The following is a 27,003-nucleotide window of genomic DNA, read 5'->3' as shown; positions in this document are numbered from 1 at the left end:
TACCCTGCTTTGACCCGGTGCTGAAAATAATGTGTTGGTAAAAGTTCATCCTGATTCTGTTGTTGAGTAAAAGCCTCATGAAGTTCACCTTAGCCGGTGGAATATAAATGGTGCTGATTATGCTTAAATGGTCAGGAGCTTCAGGTTGAGTGAGTGGGAGCGTGTACTGTAAATGGAACTGTTGTACCAGCTGCTGTTTTACCATCATACACACACTGTCACCCTGATTCCTGCTATCTAGCACAGAAGATTAACTAATGTTCTTTATGTTTTCTGAAGAGTCAGCATGCAGTTACAGATTTAAAGAAAACTTCATATTCTGAAGCAATCACACAATGAATTGCACACCAGGTTTAGTATCAATGAATTTTGTAAAATGTTTATTGGTGGCAGTGAAATATTGAACAAAATAGTGAGGAAATACTGAACAAATAAAAAATTAAATGAATAAAATAGTGAACAAATTCTGTAATTGTAATGTGAAACCAAATGAGTAATAGATAAAATCAATGCAACATTTCACAAAAATAGCGACGCCTAATGAAAAGCAATGAGTGCTGATTATTGCTTAGTCACTTCTTATTTATGTTGGTTTTATGTTGTATTAAAAGAAAAAAAAGGAAGTATGAACTTTACCCAGTTTTTTATGATTTGCTGAAAATTTGATTTACTTTAGTAATTTAATCAAAAAATGAAACTTGTATTATATAGTTTTTAATGGTTTTTGGCAATTCGCTTATGCACAGCTCTCTTAAGGTCCCACCACAGCATTTCAGTTCGACTGAGGTCTGGACTTTGACAAGGCCATTACAAAACCTTGATTGTTTTATTTTTCAGTCATTTTGACGTACATTTACTAGTGTATTTTGCATCATTGTCTTATTGCATAACCAAATTTTGACCAAGCTTTAGCTGTCTAACAAATGGTGTTAAACTTAGCTGTTGAACAGCTGGACTCACATTTGCGTCTAGAATACTCTGGTATATAGAGTTTTTCATGGTCAACGAAATGAAAGGGAGCAGTAATGGCGTACTTATCATTACCCACAAGCTTTTTTTTATTTTGCCTCTATTTTTGTTAAATACTGAAAATAATGGCAGTGATAAAGTTTGTGTTTGTCTACAATGAGATTACTAATGTTTTTACACAAAAAATATGGAATTAAAAGAGGGTTTGGTAAGCTTTGAACATGAAAGTAGATAATGGGCTTTATTTGTCACATACACGTTACGGCACAGTGAAACTTATCCCTGGAACTTGTCCACATATCCCTGCTTGGGAAGCCATGATAATGGCACCTCTGGAGCAGATGTGGTTTGGGCCCAAAAGCAGCCGCTTGGTAGTGCTGGGGTTTGAAGCGGCAAACTTTTGAGCAATAACCCAGAGCCTTAACCCACTTAGATATTACTGCAAACTATTTTCTTTAGAATTAGTATATTATAACATGTTTTAAAGCCACTGAAATACATTATATTAACACCACAACTAATATTTGCAATGTACTATTGAAGATTAGAAAACTTTTGAAATACACTAAAGTGTATTTTGTTCACCTAGGTAACTTCGAAGATTTCTTAATACATTAGAACTGATATCATATGAAAGTATGATTTACTCTTTCTGTGCATTGGGGTGTGTGTTACTGAGACAAAAACACTACTGACCTCAGATTACCCCAAAGCAAAGTTTTAGGTCTCTTTTTAGGTATTTTATTGTTCATTTAAAAGCCATCTTGGGTTTGAAGTAAAATAAAAATGATCTGAAAGAAAATTCCTGTGGATCCCTACTTTTGGGCCACCCTGTTTGTGTGTGCGCAAGAATGTGTGTGCGCAAGAGTGAGTGTGTGTGTGTGTGTGTGTGTGTGTTATCATTATAATGCTTCTAGCCAATACTAGAGGTTTAATAACTGACTAAATAAAGTTTTCAGTTATGCTGAGTTTAGAGTTTTGCAGCTGTTTGTCTGAGCTGATCCCTGAGCTCCATTAGGGCGATGGAGGACAGGTGAACCTCATCAGGACCATCAGCCAGACGCAGAGTCCGTACATATGAATACCTACGCACAAACACATACACTTAGTGTATAGCTATTACATTTATACTGTACTGTACATCAGACACAGCCACACCATTTACCCACGCAATACAGAAATTGTACTAAAATAACATTTTTTTTTAAACTTGAATCGGAATAAGTTAATCCTTTTAGTAAAATAATTTTCATAAGAAATTTGACATTAATGAAAATCCTCAAAATTAAGCAACATGTTTATACTTCCCTCATGCTTTTAAGCATGTGTATAAGAAAACAAACTAATGTAAATCTTGCTTATTGGCAGTGAAAATTACAGTTCCTTTATGTGCTCAGAGTTCATAATCCCCTGATTACAATGCAGCTCTCTTTTTTATGCTTTTATTGTCACCTTACTTATTTTTCTATAATTTTCTATAATATATTTATATATATATTATATAATATATAATATATTTTCCTTTATTTAGACTGAGATTTTTTTTTCACTGACAACATATTCACTGATGAATATTGTAAAGCAATTCACTAGTGGCTCGGAAGAGGGCATCTGCTAAATGTCATAATTTAGTGAAGTTGGGAAGCCATTAACAATATATGAAATTAAGGCAAACAAAAATTTACAAATTTCTTTTTAAAACTGACTTAACCTAACACTGAACATAACTAAAGATTCACACCCATTTTGAAAATATAAAATTGGACAGCATTGCTGATAGTGGAGCTACTAGCCATCCTATAATGCAGCTAGTGGTAGCTGACTTCATCAAAACGCCTTGCCCTACATTGACCCAATAGGGGACATCTTAATTTTTTATGTAAGCCAAGTTAACATTTTTAACATGTTTAATTTTTCTTTTCATTTCATATTTTGCTTTACATTAGTAAATTGTGAAGCATTAAAGAAAGAAAGCATTATAAAGATGGTAATTGTAAATCCCTTTTAAACCTTTACATGACACATAAAAGAGATATTTTGGAACTTCCTACTTACATGTGCGCAAGGGGGAAGTCTTCAGATACCCCTGCACCTCCATGGACCTGAATGGCACAGTCAACCACCTTACAAGCCATCCTGCCAGCTGCTACCTTAATCATCCCAATCTACAAGAAATAATGTAAGTAACACACACAGTCATGGGTGAACACACACTGCTGCACATGCATGATTTAAAAGGAACAGTTCTCCTCTTCCCAAGAGCAGGTTTGGTGTCTACAGTTTGCCTAGACTTGTACTGCAAGGCTGACTTACAAGTTAGGAAAACTTAGAACTGCCAGGTTATCAAAGTGCAAACTTAATATCACATAGGCTGCTCAAACCATGATGAGCAGTTAAGTATCTCAAAGAGACCCCCTGTGGTGCAGTCTGGTGTTATATAACAAACAATGACCATGGAAAGTTTTCTACATTTTGTTATGTTTCTCCACTAAAATGAATTCAAACACTTCTACAAACAATATTTAATATCACATTTTTACACACATATTCAGACCTATCACTTTGTTCTTGGTTAATGAACCTTTGACAGCAAAGACAGCCTTAAATCCAGAAATGTTCTAGTGGGTTAAGGTCCAGACTCTGTGCATCAACTCTGCCCATCCAACCAGGTGGAGCTTGAATGATTCTGCCAAGACGGATGGAAAAATCATCCAAATGAAAGGTGCCCCAAGCTTACGGCATAATTCACATCAGATTTAAGAAAAAGGTGCATTAAGTGATGGGTCTGAATATGTATGTAAATGTTATATTTAATTTTGATGTCTTTATAAATAAAAAAAAAAACCACAGGTTTTCTTGGCAGTATCCTTTGGGCCGTTGCCTTTGTAATGGCGGGCTGACAGTCAGTGCAGGCGCTTCTTGCACACACATTACACACACGCCGTAATTAATGTAAGCGCACCTACAACTGCTATGTGCCTAACAAGGGGGCTGGCCAACGAAACTCAGCTGGGCGGGAGGACAATCAGAGGACACCATGTTCCAGCAGCTCGCGGCCTATACAAGCGCTTGTAGAATCTGGTTCCAGTGTATTCATTCTTTGTGTCTGACCCAGTACATCTTGTTGGGATGTAAAAAGTCATATTCGTCTGAGATCCTGAGCACTTTGGAGAAAGTTTACACTCTTTTTATTTTCTGCATCCATTTTTCCCTCTATTATGGTCAACCTTTATTTTATCAGACGTTAAAGATTTTCTTTCTCATGTTCTAAGTGCAAGTCCTGCATGGGCTTTCTGGCAAACTCCCAGTGGTCTAGATTGGAAGAAGACACAGTAAATGACACTCTCATGTGCAGAGATTGGAGGCCAAGCCAACACCTTGAAAAATGGCTTCTGTCTGATTACTACAGAGGCCTGACTGGTGGAGTGCTGCAGTAATGGTTTTCATTTAGTAAGGCCCTTCCATCTCTGAGAGCTCAATTGCAAGTCTCATAAGAAAAGGTATGAATACCTAAATAAATTGGATATTTTAGCCTTTATTTTTAATAAATTAACAAAATACTTTGTGCATTTGCCATTGTGGAATACTGCGTGTAGAATGATGAGGAAATTAAATGAATCAATTTTAAGATGAGGGTGAAAGATGATAACAAAATGTGGAAAACTTAAAAGGGTGTAAAAACATTCCATTGGCACTGTATTTGTATTCCAACCAGCATAAAAGAAAAATTATAACAATTGTCTTTGGGTATGAGGTTTCATATTACTCTTTCACCCTTGGCAATCATATTAATACCAACCAATCAAGTGTGTCTGTTAATTTATGCATTAGAGAAAAGAAGTTAGTCTGCCCTTGCTTTCATTTGGTCTTTTATTTACTCACTCATCATTTACTGTATCCTGTATTTACTGTATACCGTGTTATCCTGTATTCAGGGTCGCGGGGGGCCTGGAGCCCATCCCAGGAGGCTAAGGGCACGAGGCGGGGTACACCCTGGACAGGGTGTAAATCCTTCTTTCATTAAGATTACTTTTATTCTTTAATTAATAAGTTAATAAGTAATTTTTAATTATGTTTAGATGTTAAGATAAATCATCTCAGATTGTATTTGACCTTAAATGTGTTATAGCAACCTACAACAATCAAGCAAAAATAATAAGCTGGGCAAATGCTTGTAACACTTTTTTTTTCTTTGCCTAAGAGTATTAAATTAGCAGATTTTTCAATTGTATCCCTTTCTCCCAAATATATGAAACTGTGCACAGCCCTCTTCAAGTCATTCAATTTTTAAATACAAATGATTTATATATGGTTCCTGGTCTACTCCAAAACTTTTTATCAACCCATTGGTTAAACTTTATTTGTGCTTTGGGTCATGGCTGAAAAGCTGTCCGACATAGGCCTGCAGATTATAAAATGTGCTATAAATGTGCCCTGGCAGGTTTGTATTGAAGCTTTAAAGGAGGGTGCTAGTATGAATGCTAAAATCATTTAAGAACAAGGTGATAAATTTGACGTTTGATCTAAACAAGGCCATGGGCTGTTGTCAGTGTTGGAAGTGGAAATTCTGGCTTTAGTTTGGTCATGTTTTGTAGCCACCTCTTCACTTTGTGTCAGAGTGGGAAGGCAAACGATCTTGCATCGTCAATTAAGTGTAATTGTCTGTAGGTGGCAATATTGCTGCTTTTGTATCAGTTCCCAATAGTAAAACTAATTATGAGTAATGACTATTTTTAATATAAATATATTTTAATAAAATGTAAGATTTTTTTTCACACTTATAGCTAAGTAGAATGTAAAAGTTGCATCTTGTGAAAAAAGTCTAGCTAACCTACCCCATAGCTATCATGAACCATACAGAAAATGACTGGTGACATATTCCTGCTGCTCCTTTAAAGTAGCAGATTACTGATTACCCATAACATTAAAAACATATTTTATTGGCATCTGGAGGTGTGCAGTGGTATCTGGGGCCAGACGTTAGCATCAAATCCTTTAATTTTTGTTATGATTTGAGGCCTCTCAAATCATAACAAAATGGATTGGACGTACACTCCAAACGGATTGGACGTACATTTAGCACATACTATAAATGCTCAATCTAATTAGGATCTGCAGAGATTGGAGGCCAAGTCAACACCTTGAACTTTTTGTCATGCTCTTCAAACTACTCTTGAACAATTTTTGCTATGTGGCACAATATCCTGCTGAAAGTGCTAGTGTCATTGGGAAAAATCACTGCCATGAAGGGGTGTTCTTGGTAGAAAAGGTCAAAGTAACAACCACATGAATGCCAGAACCCAATATTGGTACTGTAGTGTGGTGATGAGTATATTTAAGAGTGAGTGTGGGTTACCTGTTTTCTTGCAGCCTTGTTCCCCTTTGTGTCCAGCATATATGCTGCATGGAGAGCCAGTAGGCGCACCTGCTCAATAGCAATGCGACACTCTGCTATCCAATGAGCCACCACCTCCTGTGATCCAAATGCAATCACAATCAACATTTACTGATGAGGCAGAAATACACACAGAAGAAAAGAGAAAAGGTAAAATACAAGAATATGTATTATTACACTCAGCGGTAGGGGTCGGTAATTACTAACTGTGACAATTCTGACAACTGATTATTAAAACAAGCCATAAACTCTATTTAATCATATTTTAAATATGATTTAAAATCACAGAAAAGTGTTAATTCACCAGTTGACTTTTGTGTTATGAGGATAATAATAAATTATTATTTTTGTTGTTTTTAATATTACTAGTATTATTTAAATATGGAGAGTTATATTGAATGAGATATACTTTGTTCTATTCATCCATCGAGCTACAGTAGGAACCTCTGTAATCCAACCAGGGACTGTGGAGGCCAATGGTGACCATTGCATTTGTTCCAATTTTGTAAACCTGTGGTAGGATGGTCTGCATGTCCTTGGACTATGAGAGGAAACCAGAAACCCTGGACAGAATCCACCAAGCAAGGGGAGAACATGCAAACCCACTAAGCACTGGGAGAATGTGCACACAGACCCAACAAGGACCTGCGGGTGCAAGGCAACAGTGCTAACCACTTACCCACTGTGCCACCATACACTTTATAACTGTTAATAAAATGTGCTTCATAAAACAAATAAGAACATAATGTGACAGTATGTGACCTATAGTAGGAAAGTGAATCTGTTAAAATGATTTATGTCAAAGAAAACAGCAGAGGCATTGTAAGATTGAGTTATGACATAGTTAATAATTTTTTTCATTTTCTCTGCGTATATTCATAGCCCCTCTGGTCTACCACTTTTATGTCTATAGAAACAAACATACATGTTGGTACAGTTTTTTCCCAAAGGTGCTTCTGCTACCAGCTCTTTGGCACAGAAGCTCCAATGCCTGCTCTGAAAGTCCAATTGCCCTCATGCAGTGGTGCAGTCTACCCGGGCCCAGCCGACCCTGAGCTATTTCGAACCCCCGACCCTCACCTGCACAGAACAAAGCTGAAAGTTACAAACACTACCAAAACATCTCCAAACTGATAGGCCCTTTAATATATGCTCATAAATTACAGCAAACACATTTCAATGTATAATGCCTTGCAAAAGTATTCAACCCCCTTAAAAATTCTTTGTATTTGGCTAAACTACCTTCATCATTTTTATAACACACCTGCATTGCTTTGGCCTTGTATTTGCGATCTCTGTCCTGTTGAAAATTAATGTTTCTTCCAAGTTGTCTTTTTTTAATTCACTGAACTGGTTTTCATGTGATATTCTCCTGTATTTTGGACCATCATGACCATGCTCCAGAGTATGATGCTGCCCTCACCATATTTCACTGTAGTTATGGTGCTAATTGAGGTATGACATGCATTAGACTTGAAGCACAAAACACTTACCCAAGTACAATATGTTTTGATCGCATTTAACCAAAATTCTTTTTTTAATTTGTTTGTGGTTCTCATTGAGCAATGTTTTTTTTAAGCCACCCACATTCACAGTCCACAAATATGGAGTTCTTAATCTCTGCCAATGTACATTGTAACTCCTTCAGAATGGCTATTGACCTCATTGTGACTGGATGTTTTGATGCAGCTTGCATTTCCTTACTATTGATCTAACTGTGCTTACTGGGATGCTGAACCTCTTAAATATAACTTAAGACCATGTTTCTAAATTGTTAAACTTTTTTTATCCCATCATTAACATCCTTTTAATACTTAATAATTACTTATTGTATTAAAATAAATTTTAACGACTTTCCTTCTTACTAACAGTATCCACAGTAACAGTTTAACTGCGGTGGATTTGATCGATTAAAATTATAATTTTCCAGCTATATGCCAATTTTTAGTGCCAATTTCTATATGCCAACTTTATTAGGACTGACTGGAATCTAAGGGGGTTGAATACATTTATCAGGCAGTATTTTTTTAGCTCTTGAGGTAGAAACACGTCACTGCATACAGATTACTGGACTCCTGGACTAAATTTGCTACCTTACCCAGAAGAATGTTGGATGCAGGAACATGTACATTTTCAAAGTGTATCTCAAAATGGCCACCATGCCATGCATCTGCAAATATGAAAGAGAAAAAAGGTAAACATCACAAACACTGATGACATCACAAATTACCTAAATCTTAATCAAACTACTCTTATTAATCTTACTGTACACAGCAAGGAGTCCCATGGATAAGAAATCCTTACCAGAAGTAAGTTCGCACCAGAGTTCTCGTACTACATACAACTGTTTTGTACCATGCCTGGGTATGAACCCTAAATATAATTTTCTCAATGTAAAGATAAATTTAATGGTAAAGAATTACATACTTACTTACAGTTTTACAAAGGAAAAACATTTATGTATAACAAACAGAATGGTTAAAAAGACAGGAAACAGAAATTGTTATAAGATGAATGTGGATTAACACCGGAGCTTACCATCTTGTCCAAACACAGTAAGAGGTCGGATTTTCTTCACGCCAGGTGTGTCCATTGGCACCAAAATCATACTGTGCTGATCATGTCTAATACACAGGCAAACACACACACACTTGCATAAATAGACCTAATTAATGCAGTACATAAAATTAAATAAACCCTAACCTTAACCTCAGCAGCCTACAACGTTTAATACAAAATATATTTGTCCATTGGGTGTACAGGCAAATGTCCCCAGAAGGTCAAAACACTTATCCTTGTGGGGACATCAGATTCCTGATTCCACCAACATATCTCCTTCCATGACTGAATGAACTTTCCACGACTGGTGGAGATGATGACCGACAGTAGTGACTGACAAAGGTGGAAGGTAGCTGAGTACATTTACCTTGTCACTGTGCTTAAGTACATATTTCACACATTTATAATTTACTTGAGTGGGTTTAGCAGAGGACAAGTTTTTTCTTTTCCTAACCATAGTGTTACAGCATCTGCAGCAGGAATTTTGCCACCAGCATGTTCACAATCAGGAAAAAAAAAAGCGAAAGTAGAAATAAGGCAAAAAAAAAATAAAAAATCTACTGTAATCTAATACAAGCTGAGTAAATTTGAGTAATTTTGCACTTTTACTCAAGAGGACATGTAAATGGTGGACTTCTCCTTTTATCTGAGCACTATTTGCCCTAGAGAGTCTATACTATTACTACTATATACTATTGTCCACAACTGGCAACAGAGTGCTAGTGTAATTAACAGGATTAAAAGAACATTTAAATTCCTACCATGTAGCCTACCAGTCCTACCAGTACTTTGTCGCTGAAAGTGCTTCAGGTAATAAAGATTTTTCGGATGGTAACAATTCATATAATAGTAATTATAATTATTATACAACAGTTTTGAGGAGGAGATTAAATCATTACTGTTAATTGTAATCATCGTCTGACTCAGTGGCGGCTGGTGAATATTTTTCCTGGTGGGGCTGATGTGAAAAAATATTTTTTTTGCTTAGTCCAATATAAGAATTAAAATCAACAGTCAGACAATGATTACAATTAACAGTAATGATTTAATCTCCTCCTCAAAATCACCAGTTTCACAGATAAAGTAAATGAACAAATTTCCATTGTATAATACGCCATGCATGCTTAAGAGAGTATCAAATACAATAATCAACATCAAAGGGTATGATCAGCTGGATCACCTTTCAAGCAAAGTTGCATCTCAAAGTGGTTCACACAAAGAAAAAGAGTTTTAAAAATGCAATTTAACACAACAGTCTAAATATAGTCGGGTATATTAATAAGGATCTCACCGAATTTGGTGGAAACTGCTCTTTTTTTTTTTTTATTATTATTTTTTTTTACAAATCAAACAGGCTTTAAATGAACCAAAATAAAGTAGTACCAGTACATAAGACAGACACAACTGTAAGATATATACATAGTAGTTACCGAATTGGGTTACAAAATCAAGATAAAAAAAAAATAAATAAATAAAATAAAATAATGAAAATACATCTAAAATACATGTAAAATACATTTACATGACTTTGCAAAGGGGTTGTAAAATATTATAAATCATTAAACTCAGTAAAAAAATTAGCTAGTGTAATAGCCTTATTACTCGAAAGGGTACACAAAGATGAGGTAATAATTTTAAGATAATTTATGAAATGAGGAAAGGAAGGTGGAGTTTTCAAAAACCTACATTTGTGAATAAAAAATTTACCACAACAAAGAAGGTTGTTAACCAAAAAGTGTTGTGTACAATCTTTTTTAAACACTCCAAACTTAATTTGTTTATAATTTATAAGGTTAATCTGAATATTGACACAGGACATTCTATTTTCTAAATGAGACCAAAAGAGTCTTTGAATGAATACAGTTGAAGAAAATGTGCTCAGTAGTTTCAATATCACTTTCACAAAATTGACAAGAATTTTCTTCAATATTAAATAATGACCTAAGGAATTCTTTTGATGGATATATATCATTCATTATTTTAAATTGAAGCTCTTTTACTTTTGGGAAAATTGGAAAAGAGAGGTAACTTATTCTTATCTCTTTTAAATCTTTTGAATCAAATTCCTTAAAAATATGGTGACGTCTAAGTCGATTTGGGGAAAGTCTATTAATAAAAACACTTCTTAACAACAAGTTGGTACATTTTTGATCTCTAATAGAATAAGAACCCAAACACAGAGATGGAAAAGAGAATGTCACAGAATAGTGAGACAGAATTCCTTTGAGAAATAATACCATACTTTTAGGGATGGCATTTACAACTGTATAAAACTCTTTAGGATGACATACAAATCCATGTTTCAGACAGAAGTCATTATAGCTGAGAATGTCACCATGGTTATCCATCATATCCAGTAAAGAAATAATATTATATTTAAACCAATTTTCATTAAATAAAGACTTATTGCGGTGTAAAATAAAACGGTTATTCCAAATACAAGTCTTGGGAGGACTGAAATTGTGAGAAAATGCTAGTTTGCAACACAGCAAAACCTGTTGATGAAAAAGAGACAATTTGAGAGGTAACTTGGACAATTCAAAATCACATTTGACTAAAAAATTGAGACCACCTACTTTCCCAAACACTGAAGATGATATTGTAAACCATATACTGTTTGTGTTGTTAAGAAATGATCTTAGCCACTGAGTTTGGTGGAAACTGCTCTTCGCTCGTTAAGTTCGCCATCATTACTCTGATTGACCGCGCCTCTCTCTGATTGGCCGCGCCTCAAAAGAAAAAAAAACTTAAATCTCGCGGTATTTTCTGCTGCTTGGGGCAGAATTTTTAGCGCCCCAAGACCATAAAATTCTGAGAAACTGATTGGCCGCATATTTATTACTTTACCCTAGCAACAGCTACATGACGGGCTATTTGGCTGCACTCAGGGCGCTTTTTCTCAGCGCCCCATGACAGAAACGATACAAGTCTGTCTGTGGAAATTCACTGGTGAATGAATGTCACTAGGTGGGAAATGTTGTATATGTTATTTATATCGCATGTAGGCACATACTGGTGGGCAAACCGAATTTAAAAACTTAATTTGTAAAAAATATATTTTACATTTTTAGCCCCTCTTATCAGGGAGGGCGGTGCCCCAGCGCCCCCTATGGGCCGGCCGCCACTGGTCTGACTGTTGATTTTAATTCTTATATTGGACTAAGCAAAGAAATATTTTGTCACATCAGCCCCACCAGGAAAAATATTCACCAGCCGCCACTGTGGACTAACTGACATCACTAAAAAAAGTAAAAAGTCTTTTACAGAAGCCTTTTTTTTCTCTTATACGTCTGACCATGTGTTGCTGTTGACAAGTTAGAATAAAGTTTGAAAAGCATTGTGCACAGCACAAGCATTTTGTACTAAACAAAATTTAGTTAACCTTTTATTTTCAAACTTAATATTATGCAAAATATTAAAATACCCAACAATTTCCATTTAATATTGTTGTTTACTTGTTAACTGTGGGTGTGTACAGTGATTCACATTGTGTTAAAAAAAAATTATGTTCAGAATTAAGCCAACAGACCTTGTTGATCTGGCCTTTTATGTCAACCTGCCTGAGTTTTGAATATTACTTCATAATAAGTGCAGAAACACCCAGAAACATGTGCACATGCACATTAAATTCCTGCCTATCAGCACTTTCCAAATGTACAGCTCTAAGTGTATCCCCTTACCTTCCTCCAAACTATCTATGTATTAATATGCAGATGATACCTGCTGATACTGTCAGACGCCTTGCTCTTGCACATCACTATAGCGATCTTGCACTTTGGGTTGCCAGCACCTAGAGATAAAAAAATGATATCTTGAAAAATACATAATTTTTTGTTAAGAAAACAATTTATAGCACCTGCATATGAAGGTAATCATGTGTCCATTATGAGCAGCTCATAGAAAGTAATATATTTATTTATATGATTTTTCTTTTTAGTCATGTTCAAAAGTTAGCCCCCTCCCCCCCCCCCCTCTTTTTCTGGTAAAAAGCTAATAAAACCTTAAATAAATAAAACTTTTTCACCATGCTATTATTTATTGAACAAAATTAAAGCCAACAATAAAATAATAAAAAAAAGAAATACAGGCAATACCAAGTACCCTGTTACTGCTTCCACAGTGTTTAAGATTAAAGATTGCAGCCAGGAGCTAATTACGGATACTTGATTACTTAATGTGGACTAAAAAGAACATGAAAGCATATATGAGGTTAGCAAAACTACATCTGAAGAAAGGACAAGGCTTCTAGAATAATGTACGATGGGTTCTTGTGCACCTTGAAGTAATTGAGTTGACCAAGAACTCCTCTGTATCTGTCCGACAGCTTAAAATTGGTCGAAACTAGGTCATGCAACGACACAACGATCTGAAGCATACCAGTGATTTTATATTAGAACGGCTGAAAAATAAAAGAATGGCCTAGTCAAAGTCCTGAGCTGAACCCTGCTGAAATGCTGTGGCTGAAGCCTAAGAGTGCTGTGCATACAGTCTGCAAATTCCCTGAACCTCCCTGACCCTATGCAATGTTATAATGAAGAATGGGCAAAAGTCTTCCACAATGGTGTAAGAGACTGTCTTACAGTCATCCAGGAAACAACTGCTTCAAGTTCTTAAGGTGGATGGAATGGTGGATCTACAAGCTATTAAAACACATTTTTGTTTTTGGATAAATTTTTGTAAAAAAAGGTATGTGATCATCTAAGGTTGTATTTGCCTAATACCAAGACCCGCTTCCATCAGGTCATTACACATGTTTATGTCATGTTTGTTTCCTGGCTGGTTTTGACCTTTCGCTTCGGCTCACGGTTACGTCTCTGCTCCACTTCTTTTGAATTTTTTGCTTCGCTGACTGACTCATTGGCTTTGAACTCTCGCACTGGCTTATGACAATGTCTCTGCTCGCTCCCTTTTTGATTTGCACCAGATCTGAATTACATCATTTGGATCCCCCCCCAAAAAAACACGAAAGTGCTCGACTGCCGGCGTGCCACACCTTCCTTGTTTAAGTTCGCGTTTGAGCCACGCCCCATCTGGCCACGATGGATCCAGCAGATTGAAATAGACTCAGAATCGCATTGAAGAGCCAGGGTTTTATGCTGGGCTCACACCAGCAAGACCTCCAGAACATTAATCAAACGCTTATGACCATTACAGATTCTCTCGCTGCTCTTTCACCACAAATTTAGCACCTCCAGGCAGCTCCTTCAGCACAGCCCCCGGCCCCCACCACTGTTCCAGCTGCAGCTTTCTTCCCTGTGCAGCACCTGCCCGACTCTTCTACTGTATGATTGCGATCCTGGTACCTGCTGATCCTTCTTGTCCCAATGTTCCCTGGTTTTAGAGCTACAAGCTTTGTTCTTTCCCACTGAGCGCTTCAAGGTGGCGTACTTTATCACCTTACTCTCAGGTAGGGCCCGGGAATGGGGTACAGCCGTCTGGGACACTCCAAGCCCCATGCTGCGGGGACTTTACGTCTTTTACCACTGAAATGCGGAGAGTGTTCGACCGATCCTCCACCGGGCGAGAGGCAGCTGTTAAAATCCTCAACCTACGACAAGGATCTCGCTCCGCATAAGACTACGCCATTGAGTTTCGTACTTTGGCGGCCTCCAGTGGCTGGGATGAGCATGCGCTGTGTGATGCCTTCGTTAATGGTCCCCTGGAGTCTGTGAAGGATGAATGAACCATCACTCATCGCACTCTTCCCATCAGTTTAAGAATTTCCGACAACCACACAGAGTCCATCTCATTTCTTATCATGCGCAGATCCCACACCCTAATTGTTGTTGTTCTTGGACGCCCATGGCGGGTGCAACATAACACTCATATAGACTGGGTCCGTAACACAATCCTAGGCTGGAACCCATCTTCCCGGTCTTCATGCCTTGTCTCTGCATCCATTCAACCTCCTTTTGCTACTGATAAAGGGGAGTTCCCCGATCTCACCAATGTACCCCTGGAGTATGCTGACCTCGGAGAGGTCTTCAGTAAGTAATACCTACTGTAACTGTTATTTCTCCATCCCTTTTGCTCTCTCCTTTTCTGCTCTCTCCTCACTCTCTCTCTCTCCGTCTCTCCATTTTCCTCTACCTATCTCTCTGTCGAGCTATACATGTCGCTCCTGAGCTGCGAGTGATCCATACCTCCTCTGCCCTCTGGACCTGTCTAACTCATCCCGGAGTCCTGCTTCTGGGTGGAGATCTCATTCACATGGATACCCCGTGTGGTCTGCCTGGAATGCGTGTGGTGACTGGGGATGGTTCCACTTTTTCATGAAGGTGGTCCTGTCCTCGACTGATGCAGACAGTTGTTCTCTGAGGACCTGTGACTTCAGTCACTCAATAGTTCAGGACTGGAATTTCTTACAGTCTACCTGAGCCTCCAGGAACAAACTGGACTTTAATCTTACACATCTCCTCTTATACTGAACTTCCAGTCTTGCATATTATTATGCACATCAATCCCTGCTATCTGTTTTCACCCAGATGAGGATGGGTTCCCTGTTGAATCTGGTTCCTCTCAAGGTTTCTTCCTATTACCATCTCAGGGAGTTTTTCCTTGCCACTGTCGCCGTCGTCCTCGGCTTGCTCATCAGGGACAATCATATCATTTTGATTCATACACATTCACATTTCATACAAACTTAATTCTTTTGATTTGTATAAAGCTGCTTTGTGATGATGTAAATCGTTAAAAGCGCTATACAAATAAAATTGAATTGAATTCAGTAAGTCTCGTGCCACCTCCCTGCCACCACATCGACCCTATGATTGTGCCATCGATCTTCTTCTAGGCACTGCCCCCCTAAAGGGGGGGTCTCTACTCCCTCTCTCCCCCCGAAAGGGAGGCCATGAACCAATACATTTCAGAATCTCTAGCAGCTGGAATTATCCGACCGTCTTTGTCACCGGCAGACGCAGGATTCTTTTTTATTGAGAAAAAAGACAAGTATTTACGGCCCTGCATCGATTATCGGGGACTTAATTAAAGCAATTAAAAATCATTATCCCCTTCCCCTCATGACCATAGCTTTTAAGCTATTGCAGGGAGCACGTGTCTTTACAAAACTCGACCTCCGAAACGCCTATCACCTCGTCAGGATAAGGGAAGGGGATAAGTGGAAAACTGCATTTAACACTCCCACTGGTCACTACGAATATCTGGTGGTATCTTTTAGGCCTGCAGTTTTCCAAGCTCTGATAAATGACATCTTAAGGGACTTTCTGAACATGTTCATGTTTGTCTACCTTGATGACATTTTAATCTTTTCTCACTCCCTGGATGAACACATCACCCATGTCCGCCAAGTGTTACAGAGGCTGCTGGAGAAAAAACTGTTTGTCAAGGTGGAGAAATGTGAGTTTCACCAGAAGTCCACTTCTTTTCTGGGTTTGTGATTTCTCCCTCCAAGATCCAGATGGAGCCCTCCAAAGTCAAGGTGGTTACTGACTGGCCCACGCCCTCTTCTAAACGAGAACTCCAATGCTTCTTGGGGTTTGCCAATTTTTATCGCAGGTTCATAAAGAATTATAGCACAGTGGCTGCTCCCCTTACAGCTCTCACCTCCTCAAAACTACCCTTTCAGTGGAACACAAGGGCAGAAGAGTCCTTTATGAACCTTTATGCATCCCTGTTCCTTTTTCTCTCGTCGATTAACTCCAGCTAAATGCACCTATGACACTGGTGACGGAGAGCTACTGTACTAGCTATTAAACTAGCCCTTGAGGAGTGGAGATACTGGTTGGAGGGGGCCCAGCATCCTTTTCTGGTTTGGACTGACCATGGAAACCTGAAGTACTTAAAATCAGCCAAAAGATAAAATTTCCGTCAAGCCCGCTGGTCCCTGTTTTTCACAAGATTCAACTTATTTTTTACCGCCCAGTCTCTAAAAACACCAAGTCCGATGCTTTTTCCCAACAGACCTCTCCGCCCCAGAATAGCGCTCTTACTCCCCATCCCTCCCCATCCTTGGTCTCACATTGCCCTGGATTTCGTTACAGTAAACATTAAAGGGGAACTCTTGCATTATGACCATTGTGCATCGAACTGCTCATCCTCCATATTTTTCCGCTCCATGGAATTCCTGGTGACGTTGTCTGACAGGAGACCCTAGTTCTTTGCACACTTCGGGCCTTCTGTAGACTCATCAGTGCCACACCTAGCCTGTCTTCTGGTTACCACCCACAATCCAATGGACAGACAGAGAGAACAAACCAAAAGCTGGAGACCTGCATGATGTCACAGAACCCCTCTTTATTGAGCAGGATGCTCCCATGGGTAGAATATGCCCACAACTCTGTTCCCAATTCTACTGGAATGCAGCCACTGTATATTTCACTTTATCACAATTTCAATGTGTCAAGAAATTACATAAACTCAGTTGACTGGGTCTTTAAACAGCTTCAAAAATGCCACAAATTGACACTATTTGACTAAACTGGATGTGTACTCAGTGGCTTTTTGTTTGACATCATGAGAAAAAATCTATATAAATCAGCCTAGACCTCATTAAAAAATGTCTGGTTTATCCTTGGAAACAACTTCCAAATGCCTAACGGTACCATTCTCATCTGTACAAACAATTCATCCATCCATCTAACACCCTCTGTAGTCCAACTAGGAACAGTGGAGGCAAACAAACAATACTACACAAATATAAACACCAGAGTCACCATATTGCTCAAGTAGGAGACATATACTTCGATACCAAATCAATCCCTGAACAATCGCAAAAACCTTGTGAGGAAACACGGACAAATGTATTCATATCCACAGTAAAACAAGACTGATATTGACCTGAAAGGCTGCTCGACTAGGAAGAAGCCACTGCTGGAAACCCATCACAAAATCAGGATAGGTTTTGCAGCTGCGCATTTATATTCTTAAAAATTCTTATTTTGCCAACAAATTCTCTGGAGGACCTGGGAAAGCATGTGAGAGCACGGAGGTCTACAAACCTGACTTAGTTACACCAGTAATTAGGAATGGAAAGCTTCTAAGAAGTTTGTGGAATGATGCACAAAATTTTAACCTAACTTTAATGCAATATTACCAAACACAAAGGGTATATAAACTTCTGACTCTCTGGCAAAGTGAGTGTAAATAAATACATTTTCTTTGCACAATTATTCTGACTTTTCCTATTCTTAAAATAAAGCAGCAATTCTACCTGACCCTAAAATTTAATGTTTAGGATTATGAAAAACTGAGAATGTCAGGAATTGTGAAAAACTGAGATTAAATCTATTTGGCTAAGGTATAAACTTCTAAAGTAAACAGGTGGAAACTTTTGGTTTTAATTGTAAATGAACTGGATGGGTGTGGTACACTATAGGGTTGCAAATGAAGTACATTGTAACTTAGCTCTGTGAGTCAGCCTACTGAAAAAGAGGGAGAAAACCCACCAGATAAAGGGAGAGACAGAGGAGCCTGCGAAGTATACAGATTATCTTAAAATATAAGAAAGCTACACTTATTCTGTGTATATACAGCTCATTAAATTGCACAGTGGTTTGTGGTGCATACAAATAGAATAAACATGGCTATTGCAGAAAAAAAACTGTTTTTACACAAACTGCCAAAGTCTCTGAATGTGCCTGCACACACACACACCCTTACATACTGTAACTGCTATTATTTATTTAGCGATTCATTCTAAAGTTGGTCTCTCTCAGGCTCTAAGATTAAGGAGGTACCAGCGACGGAACTTCTTTAGGAAGGACACACACACACACACACAATCAAGGTAGGATCCAGTTTTGAGAATAGATTCTCATATTGTACTATGTTTAAAAACTTCTTTGGCTACATTGTTGCCAGGATTAATAGTAGGTGGATGACCTTTTGTTTGTTGATAACCAAATTGATATTTGATTGTAAACTGTATCTTTATATCACAATGTGTAGTCACACTCCTAAACACTGTGATCTGAAAAGGTTTTATGAAAACTGAATTTAAAGTTCAAAATAAAGAAAGAAAGAAATGTGACTGTTTTTAGCATGTTGAACTAATCATTTTTGTTCTGGTGAAGCTATTGTATTTATTACCAACTCAATGGACAACAATAAAGTTAAAACAAAAGAAGTGTAATTCTGTGACTAGTGTTAAAAAATTGACAACCTTTTTTAGTTGTAGTTATGTAGAGGATTTCATTACATATGTTTACTTAGTTTAACTTGACATTAAAGAAGTAGAACAAAAAACATATTTATTTTCTGTAAGCTAGTTAGCGCTATTCATGTTTGTAAATTTTCTGATCACTCATTTCTTATTAGGTTTTAGAATCTTGCTTTAGTACGTATATTGGTAGTGGTAAATGTTTTAGTAGCAGAAAATACTTGATTTAAATGACATCATTTATCTCAAGTAACAATATTTTTTACAACCAGAGATTTTCAACAGGAGTCATTGTGGCAAAGAAATGTTACAAAATAAAAAACATAAAAATACATTAGAAAAAGTACTTTAAAAAGAATAGACTATAATTATAAGTTCTGGGACTATAACTATATGTACTGGGGCCGGTGTAGACTCAAATAAGAACCTGTGTATGCAAAGCCATACATTGTAAACACCCAGATTTTCACCTAACACCCAATTTGTTTTGTTTATCATAGTTTGTTAAAAACACTGCTTAAAAAAATATACTGACATAAGCAGGAAAAAAGTTGCATGCTCTTAAAATGAAAGAATAAATATTTAAGGTTAACAGGACTAGATCACGTACCCCATAGTGCCCACAAAGTGCAAAATGCTTACAAAATAAAAGAAAATAGATTGGGGTGTACTGTATATCCCTAAGTGGATAGCCTGACCACCGATTAAATAACAGTCTGGTCACTGTTCAAAACCAGAAACATATAAAAACATCTTTAATGTTGACAAAATAATGAAAAGTTATTCAAATAAATTTATGAAAAGCAATAAAAATTTCACTACCATGTTCCTACAAGACTACTGCTTCCAAAAGAATTGTGTCATCTGGAACTAAACTCTGAAGTACAACTCGGAATTGGAACATGTTATTTGATGCCTTTCCTAGTACAGTACTTAAATGCAGAAAATAACCTATAGAGTTTGACCTGTTGAACTTATTCATCAGTGTAGGTCAGTAAAGGTAATCTGGAGTGGCAGAGAGGACATGTATGTTAGAGTGGTGAAGGACATGTATGAGAGCTGTAAAACAGTGGTGATATGTGCTGTAGGTGTGACAGAAGAGTTCAAGGTGGAGGTGGGTCTGCATCAAGGATCGGCTCTAAGCCCCTTTTCGTTTACTCTGGTGATGGACAGGATGACAAATGAGGCTAGACAGGAGTCTCCATGGACTATGATGTTTGCAGATGACATTGTGCTTTGTAGTGAGAGCAGGGAACAGGTGGAAGAAAATTTGGAGAGGTGGAGGTATGCTCTGGAAAGCAGAGGAATGAAGGTTAGCCGCAGTTAGACGGAATACATGTGTGTGAATGAGAGGAACCCAAGAGGAACAGTACAGTACTTTAAGTACTTAGGGTCAACGGTCCAGAGCAACGAAGAGTGTGGAAAGGAGGTGAAGAGGCGGGTACAGGCAGGTTGGAATGGGTGGGGAAAAGTTTCAGGTGTGAAATAAAAGAGTATTTATTCTTGCGATAAAAGAGTATCAGCGAGAATGAAAGGAAAAGTGTACAATGGACAGTGGTGAGACCAGCGATGCTCTACGGCTTAGAGACAGTGGCACTGAAAAAAAGACAGAAGGCAGGGTTGGAGGTAGCTGAGCTGAAGACGTTAAGGTTCTCGTTGGAAGTGACAAGGATGGATAGGATCAAGAATGAGTTCATCAGAGGGACAACCCATGTTAGATGTTTTGGAGATAAAGTCAGAGAGGCCAGATTGAGGTGGTTTGGACATGTTCAGAGGAGCGATGGTGAATATATCGGTAGAAGGATGCTGAGGTTTGAACTGCCAGGCAGGAGGTCTAGAGGAAGAGCAAAGAGGGGATTTATGGATGCAGCGAGAGAGGACTTGAAGTGAGTTGGTGTGAGAGAAAAGGATGCAGAGGATAGGGCTAGATGGAGGCAGGTGATTCGCTGTGGCGATCCCTGAAAGGGAACAGCCGAAAGACAAAAAAGAAGAAAAGGTCAGTAAAGGTAATATGCCAATTAACTAAATTGCAGAAAAATACTTATTTTTTGTACAGAGTGCTGCTCACATAGAATTACATTGTGATTTTCAGATTCTAATAAACAAGAATATGGATAAGTTTTTTTTTTCTAAATTCTGACAGACTTCACTATTCATAATAAACCCATCTGAAGCTTACAGGTAAACTCATTACATTCTTAGAGCAACAGGAGTACGGCTTACTAATTTTTGCTGATCTGTACAGTACATTTTATTGTGCTTCTGTACACCACCACAATGAAATAAAAATGAGTCAATCACAAGATGTGGTTAAAGTGTTAAGTGCAAATCTCATGAGGAGAAATGCAGAGCTTCTATCTTAAGATGCTTAGAAAGATTCTTACTGCAGCAGATGTCAGTTACTTCTTGTTTGTGGGTCTTTCTGCCTTCAGTTTTGTCTTAGTAAGTGACAAGCATGCACAATTAGGATGAGGTCAGGAGATGCATTTAAATCATTCCATTTTGTTGCTTTTGTGGTAGATTTTGTGGTATAACTATCTGTACCGTGAAATGACATTCTACAGTATCTGTTTTGACACATAAGATTAAACGTAATCAAAATGTATAGTTCTATACCTTATGAAATTCTGCAAAGCAAAAACCACTGAAGTGAATGTGTACTAAAGGATACTCGGTACACGTAAACCAAGACTAAAAAAAAATTTGCTCCTCTTGCGGAATGCTCGCAAACCGGTTTACTGTGTACTGTGTATACACAGTGGATTTTTTATATATATATATATATATATATATATATATATATATATATATATATAATTCTTTTTTTTTTTACTCAAACCAGCCATCATTTAAGTCACAGAAATTATATTTTGTGTTTGATGTTAGCAACAGCTGAAGCTCTTAATGTATATCTGCATGATTTTATATACCTCAGTCATTTCCATGTGCATTCGACGATTGGAACATTGCTGGATAATTTGTCACCGACTTGCAAAGGTGATGCATCTGTCTGTGAAAACTGCATACATTTATGAACACCATTTGCACATTAAAGGCCTACTAGCCTCAACATCTAGTGATTTACAAATGTTTGGGCCATTAAAGAATTTCCTGGGAAACCAGCATTTCAGACATGAAGCAGGAAGTTTGATGGAAGTATACTGAGTATACTAACGAAATGAAAGTTTTTACTCTCATATCTTTGTTGTTATTCTGCACATTAAACAAATATGATTTGATGTGAATGCCCCCTCATATAAGGAGTAAAAAACTTAATTTATTTAAATTTAGAAAGCACCTGCTAAATAATGCTAAAATCTTTTTAGAAAAAGAATCCAGTGTCATGGGGTTCTAAGTATTTTAAGACCTTTGTTTAAACTTTTAATTTAGTTTTCAGGAAAAATAAATAAATAAAATTGATAAAAGTAATGGCTTACTTATTCCTTACTGACCAAACCAAAAGCACCATCTATAAGGCTTAGGAGGTAATACAGAATTGATAATTGTATTTTTTTTTTTTTATTATTATCATCATGAAAAAAATTCTTGCCATGTTTAGTTTAGGTATCAAAAATTGGATACTGCTAAACAGTAGCTTGTTTATTAATAATATGATAGGAAAATAAAAACACTTACCACTGCTCCACCACTTCTTGCCATTGATGATATAGTGGTCTTTAGCCTTTTGCAGAGTACACTCCATGTTGGTTGCATCACTTGAGGCAATATCTGGCTCTGAAAGAAAAAAAAATACAGACAGTAAATTAAAAAGTCAAACAAGTAAGACAGTGAGAGCACAGCTATTGAACTGATCACTTTCAGATTTTTTTTTCAGAAAAATACTCACTGTTCACTTTATTAGGAAAACCTGTACAACTGCATGAGGCATACGTTTTTGATCAAGTGACGTTTCCAATCAGGAAAATGTAACTTATGTGTTATGTGATCACTGAATGACATTATAACAAACATGGACACTGTGTAGAGAAAAAAAAAGCTATTATAATGTTTCAGTTATTCTTTGGAAGTGGATGTAACTTTCACTGCATATACAATAAATATTACCACTATTTACAGCACTGTGCATAAGCCACTTCATTAGGTCTTTAACAAAGTGGGAACTAAAGCCTTGATCCTAGAGGTGCAAGGCACGGCGCTAACCACTAAACCACAATGCCACCGCTGTAAACCCTAAACCATGTTCCCTCTTCTCAAAACTGATTGCTTTCACCAAAATAATACACACAGCTATCACGAGCTTATGTCTTATAAAGCATCAAAAAACATTGATGTTATAAATTATCCTATAGTACTATCAAAATTGTTTATGTATGTTTTGGCTTCATGTGATGTTGTTACATATTTAATTGCATACAAGTGTGTGGAAAGAATTTACCTGTTTCTTATTTTGTCAAAGTGTAAGATTTTTTGTCCCAATATAGCATTTACAGTACTACTTGTTTATGCAACACAAATATTACCTATTTAACATAGTATGTAGCAAAACGCAATAATATAACCTACACTCATTTAAAGGATCACCTGTTAAATTTCTCATTAATGCAATTATCTAATCAACCAATCACATGGCAGTTGCTTCAATGCGATTAGGGGTGTGGTCCTGGTCAAGACAATCTCCTGAACTCCAAACTGAATGTCAGAATGGGAAAGAAAGGTAATTTAAGCAATTTTAAACGTGGCATGGTTGTTGGTGCCAGACGGGCCGGTCTGAGTATTTTACAATCTGCTCAGTTACTGGGATTTTCACGCACAACCATTTTTAGGGTTTACAAAGAATGGTGTAAAAAGGGAAAAACATCCAGTATGCGGCAGTCCTGTGGGCGAAAATGCCTTGTTGATGCTAGAGGTCAAAGGAGAATGGGTCGACTGATTCAAGCTGCATAAGAGAAACTTCGACTGAAATAACCACTTGTTACAACCGAGGTATGTAGCAAAGCATTTGTGAAGCCACAAAACGCACAACATTGAGGCGGATGGGCTACAACAGCAGAAGACCCCACCGGGTACCACTCGTCTCCACTACAAATAGGAAAAAATGGCTACAATTTGCACGAGCTCACCAAAATTAGACAGTTGAAGACTGGAAAAGTGTTGCCTGGTCCGATGAGTCTCAATTTCTGTTGAGACATTCAAATGGTAAAGTCAGAATTTGGCGTAAACAGAATGAGAACATGGATCCATCATGCCTTGTTACCACTGTGCAGGCTGGTGGTGGTGGTGTAATGGGGTGGGGGATGTTTCCTTGGCACACTTTAGGCCCCTTAGTGCCAATTAGGCATCGTTTAAATGCCACGGGCTACCTGAGCATTGTTTCTGACCATGTCCATCCCTTTATGACCACCATGTACCCACCCTCTGATGGCTGCTTCCAGCAGGATAATGCACCATGTCACAAAGCTTGAATCATTTCAAATTAGTTTCTTGAACATGACAATGAGTTCACTGTACTAAAATGGCCACCACAGTCACCAAATCTCAACCCAATAGAGCCAATAGGATTTGGTGGAACGGGAGCTTTGTGCCCTGGATATGCATCCCACAAATCTCCATCAACTGCAAGATGCTATCCTATCAATATGGGCCAACATTTCTAAAGAATGCTTTCAGCACCTTGTTAAATCAATGCCACGTAGAATTGAGGCAGTTCTAAGGCGAAAGGGGGTCAAACACCGTATTAATATGGTGTTCCTAATAATCCTTTAGGTGAGTGTATGTACTGTAAGTACAATAAGAGACACTACAAAGAAAATCAATGCAAAATTAAATTAAACAGATCATAATTCATCTCGCCTCTGATCCTAGGCAGGCCAGAGGACCTCATCCACATTGGCTACAATGTTCTCCCTGGCCAAGCAGTGTGAAAAAAAGTGCCTGCCATGGTATTTATCTGTGTGGATGGCATCACAGGTATCCTCAACTGCATGGAGTAGTGAGACATGTGAAGTCTGAGTCTGTACACTCTCCACCACCATGCTGAAAATAATTCCTCTATTAGACTTGGGGAATATGGTAGAAGGTACAGAGCTAGAAAAAGTGGGTTACTGACGAACCACTCAAAGGATGATCAATTAAATGGTGATTAAAAACTCAACAATCGAGTTTAGATTGGGCTCAAAAATTTTTAGATTGGGCCAACACACATCCCTCACTCTGAGAACTGGTGAGCCAGTGCCAACCCACCCCAACTCAAACACTACTGTAAAGTTGACACAACAGTCATCAAGCAAAATATCATAAAAAACAATGCTGCATACAGGTTAAAGAATTTTTAATTTTTTTAAGAAGGTTTAAGTTTGGTCTTAAACACCAAAAGATAACACATGGTTCAAGCACATATGGCACACCAGTCAAAAAGTTTTGATTTTTTTCAAAACTATAAAATAACACATATGACATTAAGTAATTAAGTAACAGCCACAGTCAGTTGTTATTTTAAGACACAGAAGCTCAGCTGTTCTAGACTACTGTTCTTTTAAAAACAATACTCTCAAGTGCCTTTGCAAAACCCATCAAGCATGGCCCCCATGAAGACCATCCCAGGAAAGCAAAACTTACCTTTGCAGCAGAGCTAGAAATAATGTAGAAAGTCAAGAAAGACCATGGAATTAGAAGATGTGCCCACACTTTGTGTTAGAAAGAGAGAGAGAGACTGAGTGAGTGACGGCGCTGTGAGCAGAAATGACTAAGAAAAATCAGAGCAAAATATGTAGAGTGGTTTGAGCTGCCACGAAGGAAACAAACACAGCCCCATATGGCACAATCTTGATTCATTAACCACAGAAAAAGACACCGCACTCCTGCGGTACAAAATGAAACATTACAAACTTTTACATTAACATACCACATATGTCATAAAACCACCATTATATAGTTCTCATATCTAATCCAGATTTATGGAGGGAATTATAAACCTTGAATTTATCTAAAAGAAAATCACCTTCACCAACAGGACCTCTTAAAATTTTTTAACTGCCTAAGGCAGTCCCATAACCAGTTGCTAGGCAATGCCCTGAGGTTAGTAATTATTGCAGATGCATGACACCTCATGACACATCTTTATAAGCCCTACGAACGCTATGGTTTATGTGTGGACATTGCTCCTGTGCCACCAGTCAGAGATGCTGTAGGGATTTGCTTATTTTAGGTAAAGCTTTATTGAGAGAAAGCTTAGTTTTGTTATTGGGACCATTGGGATCATTGAGGCAATGACTAATCATTAATCAAAGGTTTTTATTAAGGGACTGTTTATTTCCAGTTTTGAGAAAGCCAGAGAGATCTTTCATAAAACTGGAAGTCACACATACACTTCCTCATCCACTCCAAATCAGCTTTTAAATCCACTTATTTCACTTATTTCTTGCTGGGGAGAAAGAAGCTCACTTGGCATTTCTATTTACATCTTGCACTTTTCCCAATAAGCTACTTCTTCCTCAAAAGTAAGTCGTATCCTTAAATATGAGACAAAATCGAACCCTATAATCCCCAAACCATAAAAATATAATTGCCATAAAATGTCCTTCATAACTAGGAAAAACAAATTCTATACCATCCACAGAACAATCCACAGAATGTGTCATGGAATTCAAAATCACACAATGCACACAAAATGCAGCATACATTTTCACACATGGCATGGGACTGCATAATATCCATTACCGTGTGTGGTGACAACACTAAGAAATTGTCCTTTTTTCTGAGTCACACCATCTAACCCTCACCATCACTCTACCCATTTCAAAATGATATATATTATTTTAACATATATTATATATAAAATATGGGAAATGTATTGTTCTGTATTTCAGCAATTTAAGCCATTTTGTTTAATAATATTTATAGTTCATTTTGATGGTAGCTCTGAAGGTTATGGCTCTGGATTAGTGATCAGAAGGTCAATGCCCCAGCACCGTCACTGATGCAGTAATTTGTAAAGGAGGTTTAT

At 37.6% G+C, this 27,003-nt stretch overlaps 1 protein-coding gene across 1 annotated transcript in view; it reads right to left on the bottom strand.

Annotated features, from left to right (window-relative positions):
• Nucleotides 1-392: 392 nt before the first annotated feature.
• acad11 (acyl-CoA dehydrogenase family, member 11) overlaps nt 393-27,003 on the bottom strand; it is a 43,897-nt gene continuing 17,286 nt past the window's right edge. The window contains exons 13-20 of the mRNA XM_053488211.1: nt 22,677-22,775; nt 12,644-12,713; nt 8,903-8,988; nt 8,463-8,534; nt 7,290-7,444; nt 6,326-6,442; nt 3,025-3,134; nt 393-2,054 (exon numbers count right to left, since the gene is read on the bottom strand). Of these exons, the coding sequence (XP_053344186.1) occupies nt 1,940-2,054; nt 3,025-3,134; nt 6,326-6,442; nt 7,290-7,444; nt 8,463-8,534; nt 8,903-8,988; nt 12,644-12,713; nt 22,677-22,775 (824 nt within the window). The 3' untranslated portion in view covers nt 393-1,939. The remainder of the gene's footprint in view (nt 2,055-3,024; nt 3,135-6,325; nt 6,443-7,289; nt 7,445-8,462; nt 8,535-8,902; nt 8,989-12,643; nt 12,714-22,676; nt 22,776-27,003) is intronic.

Source organism: Clarias gariepinus, chromosome 26 (genome assembly GCF_024256425.1).
Source record: "Clarias gariepinus isolate MV-2021 ecotype Netherlands chromosome 26, CGAR_prim_01v2, whole genome shotgun sequence".
In the NCBI taxonomy this organism is placed as follows: Eukaryota; Metazoa; Chordata; class Actinopteri; order Siluriformes; family Clariidae; genus Clarias; species Clarias gariepinus.
Note: the sequence above shows the minus strand (reverse complement) of the source record. Positions and strands in the feature narration are given on the sequence as shown.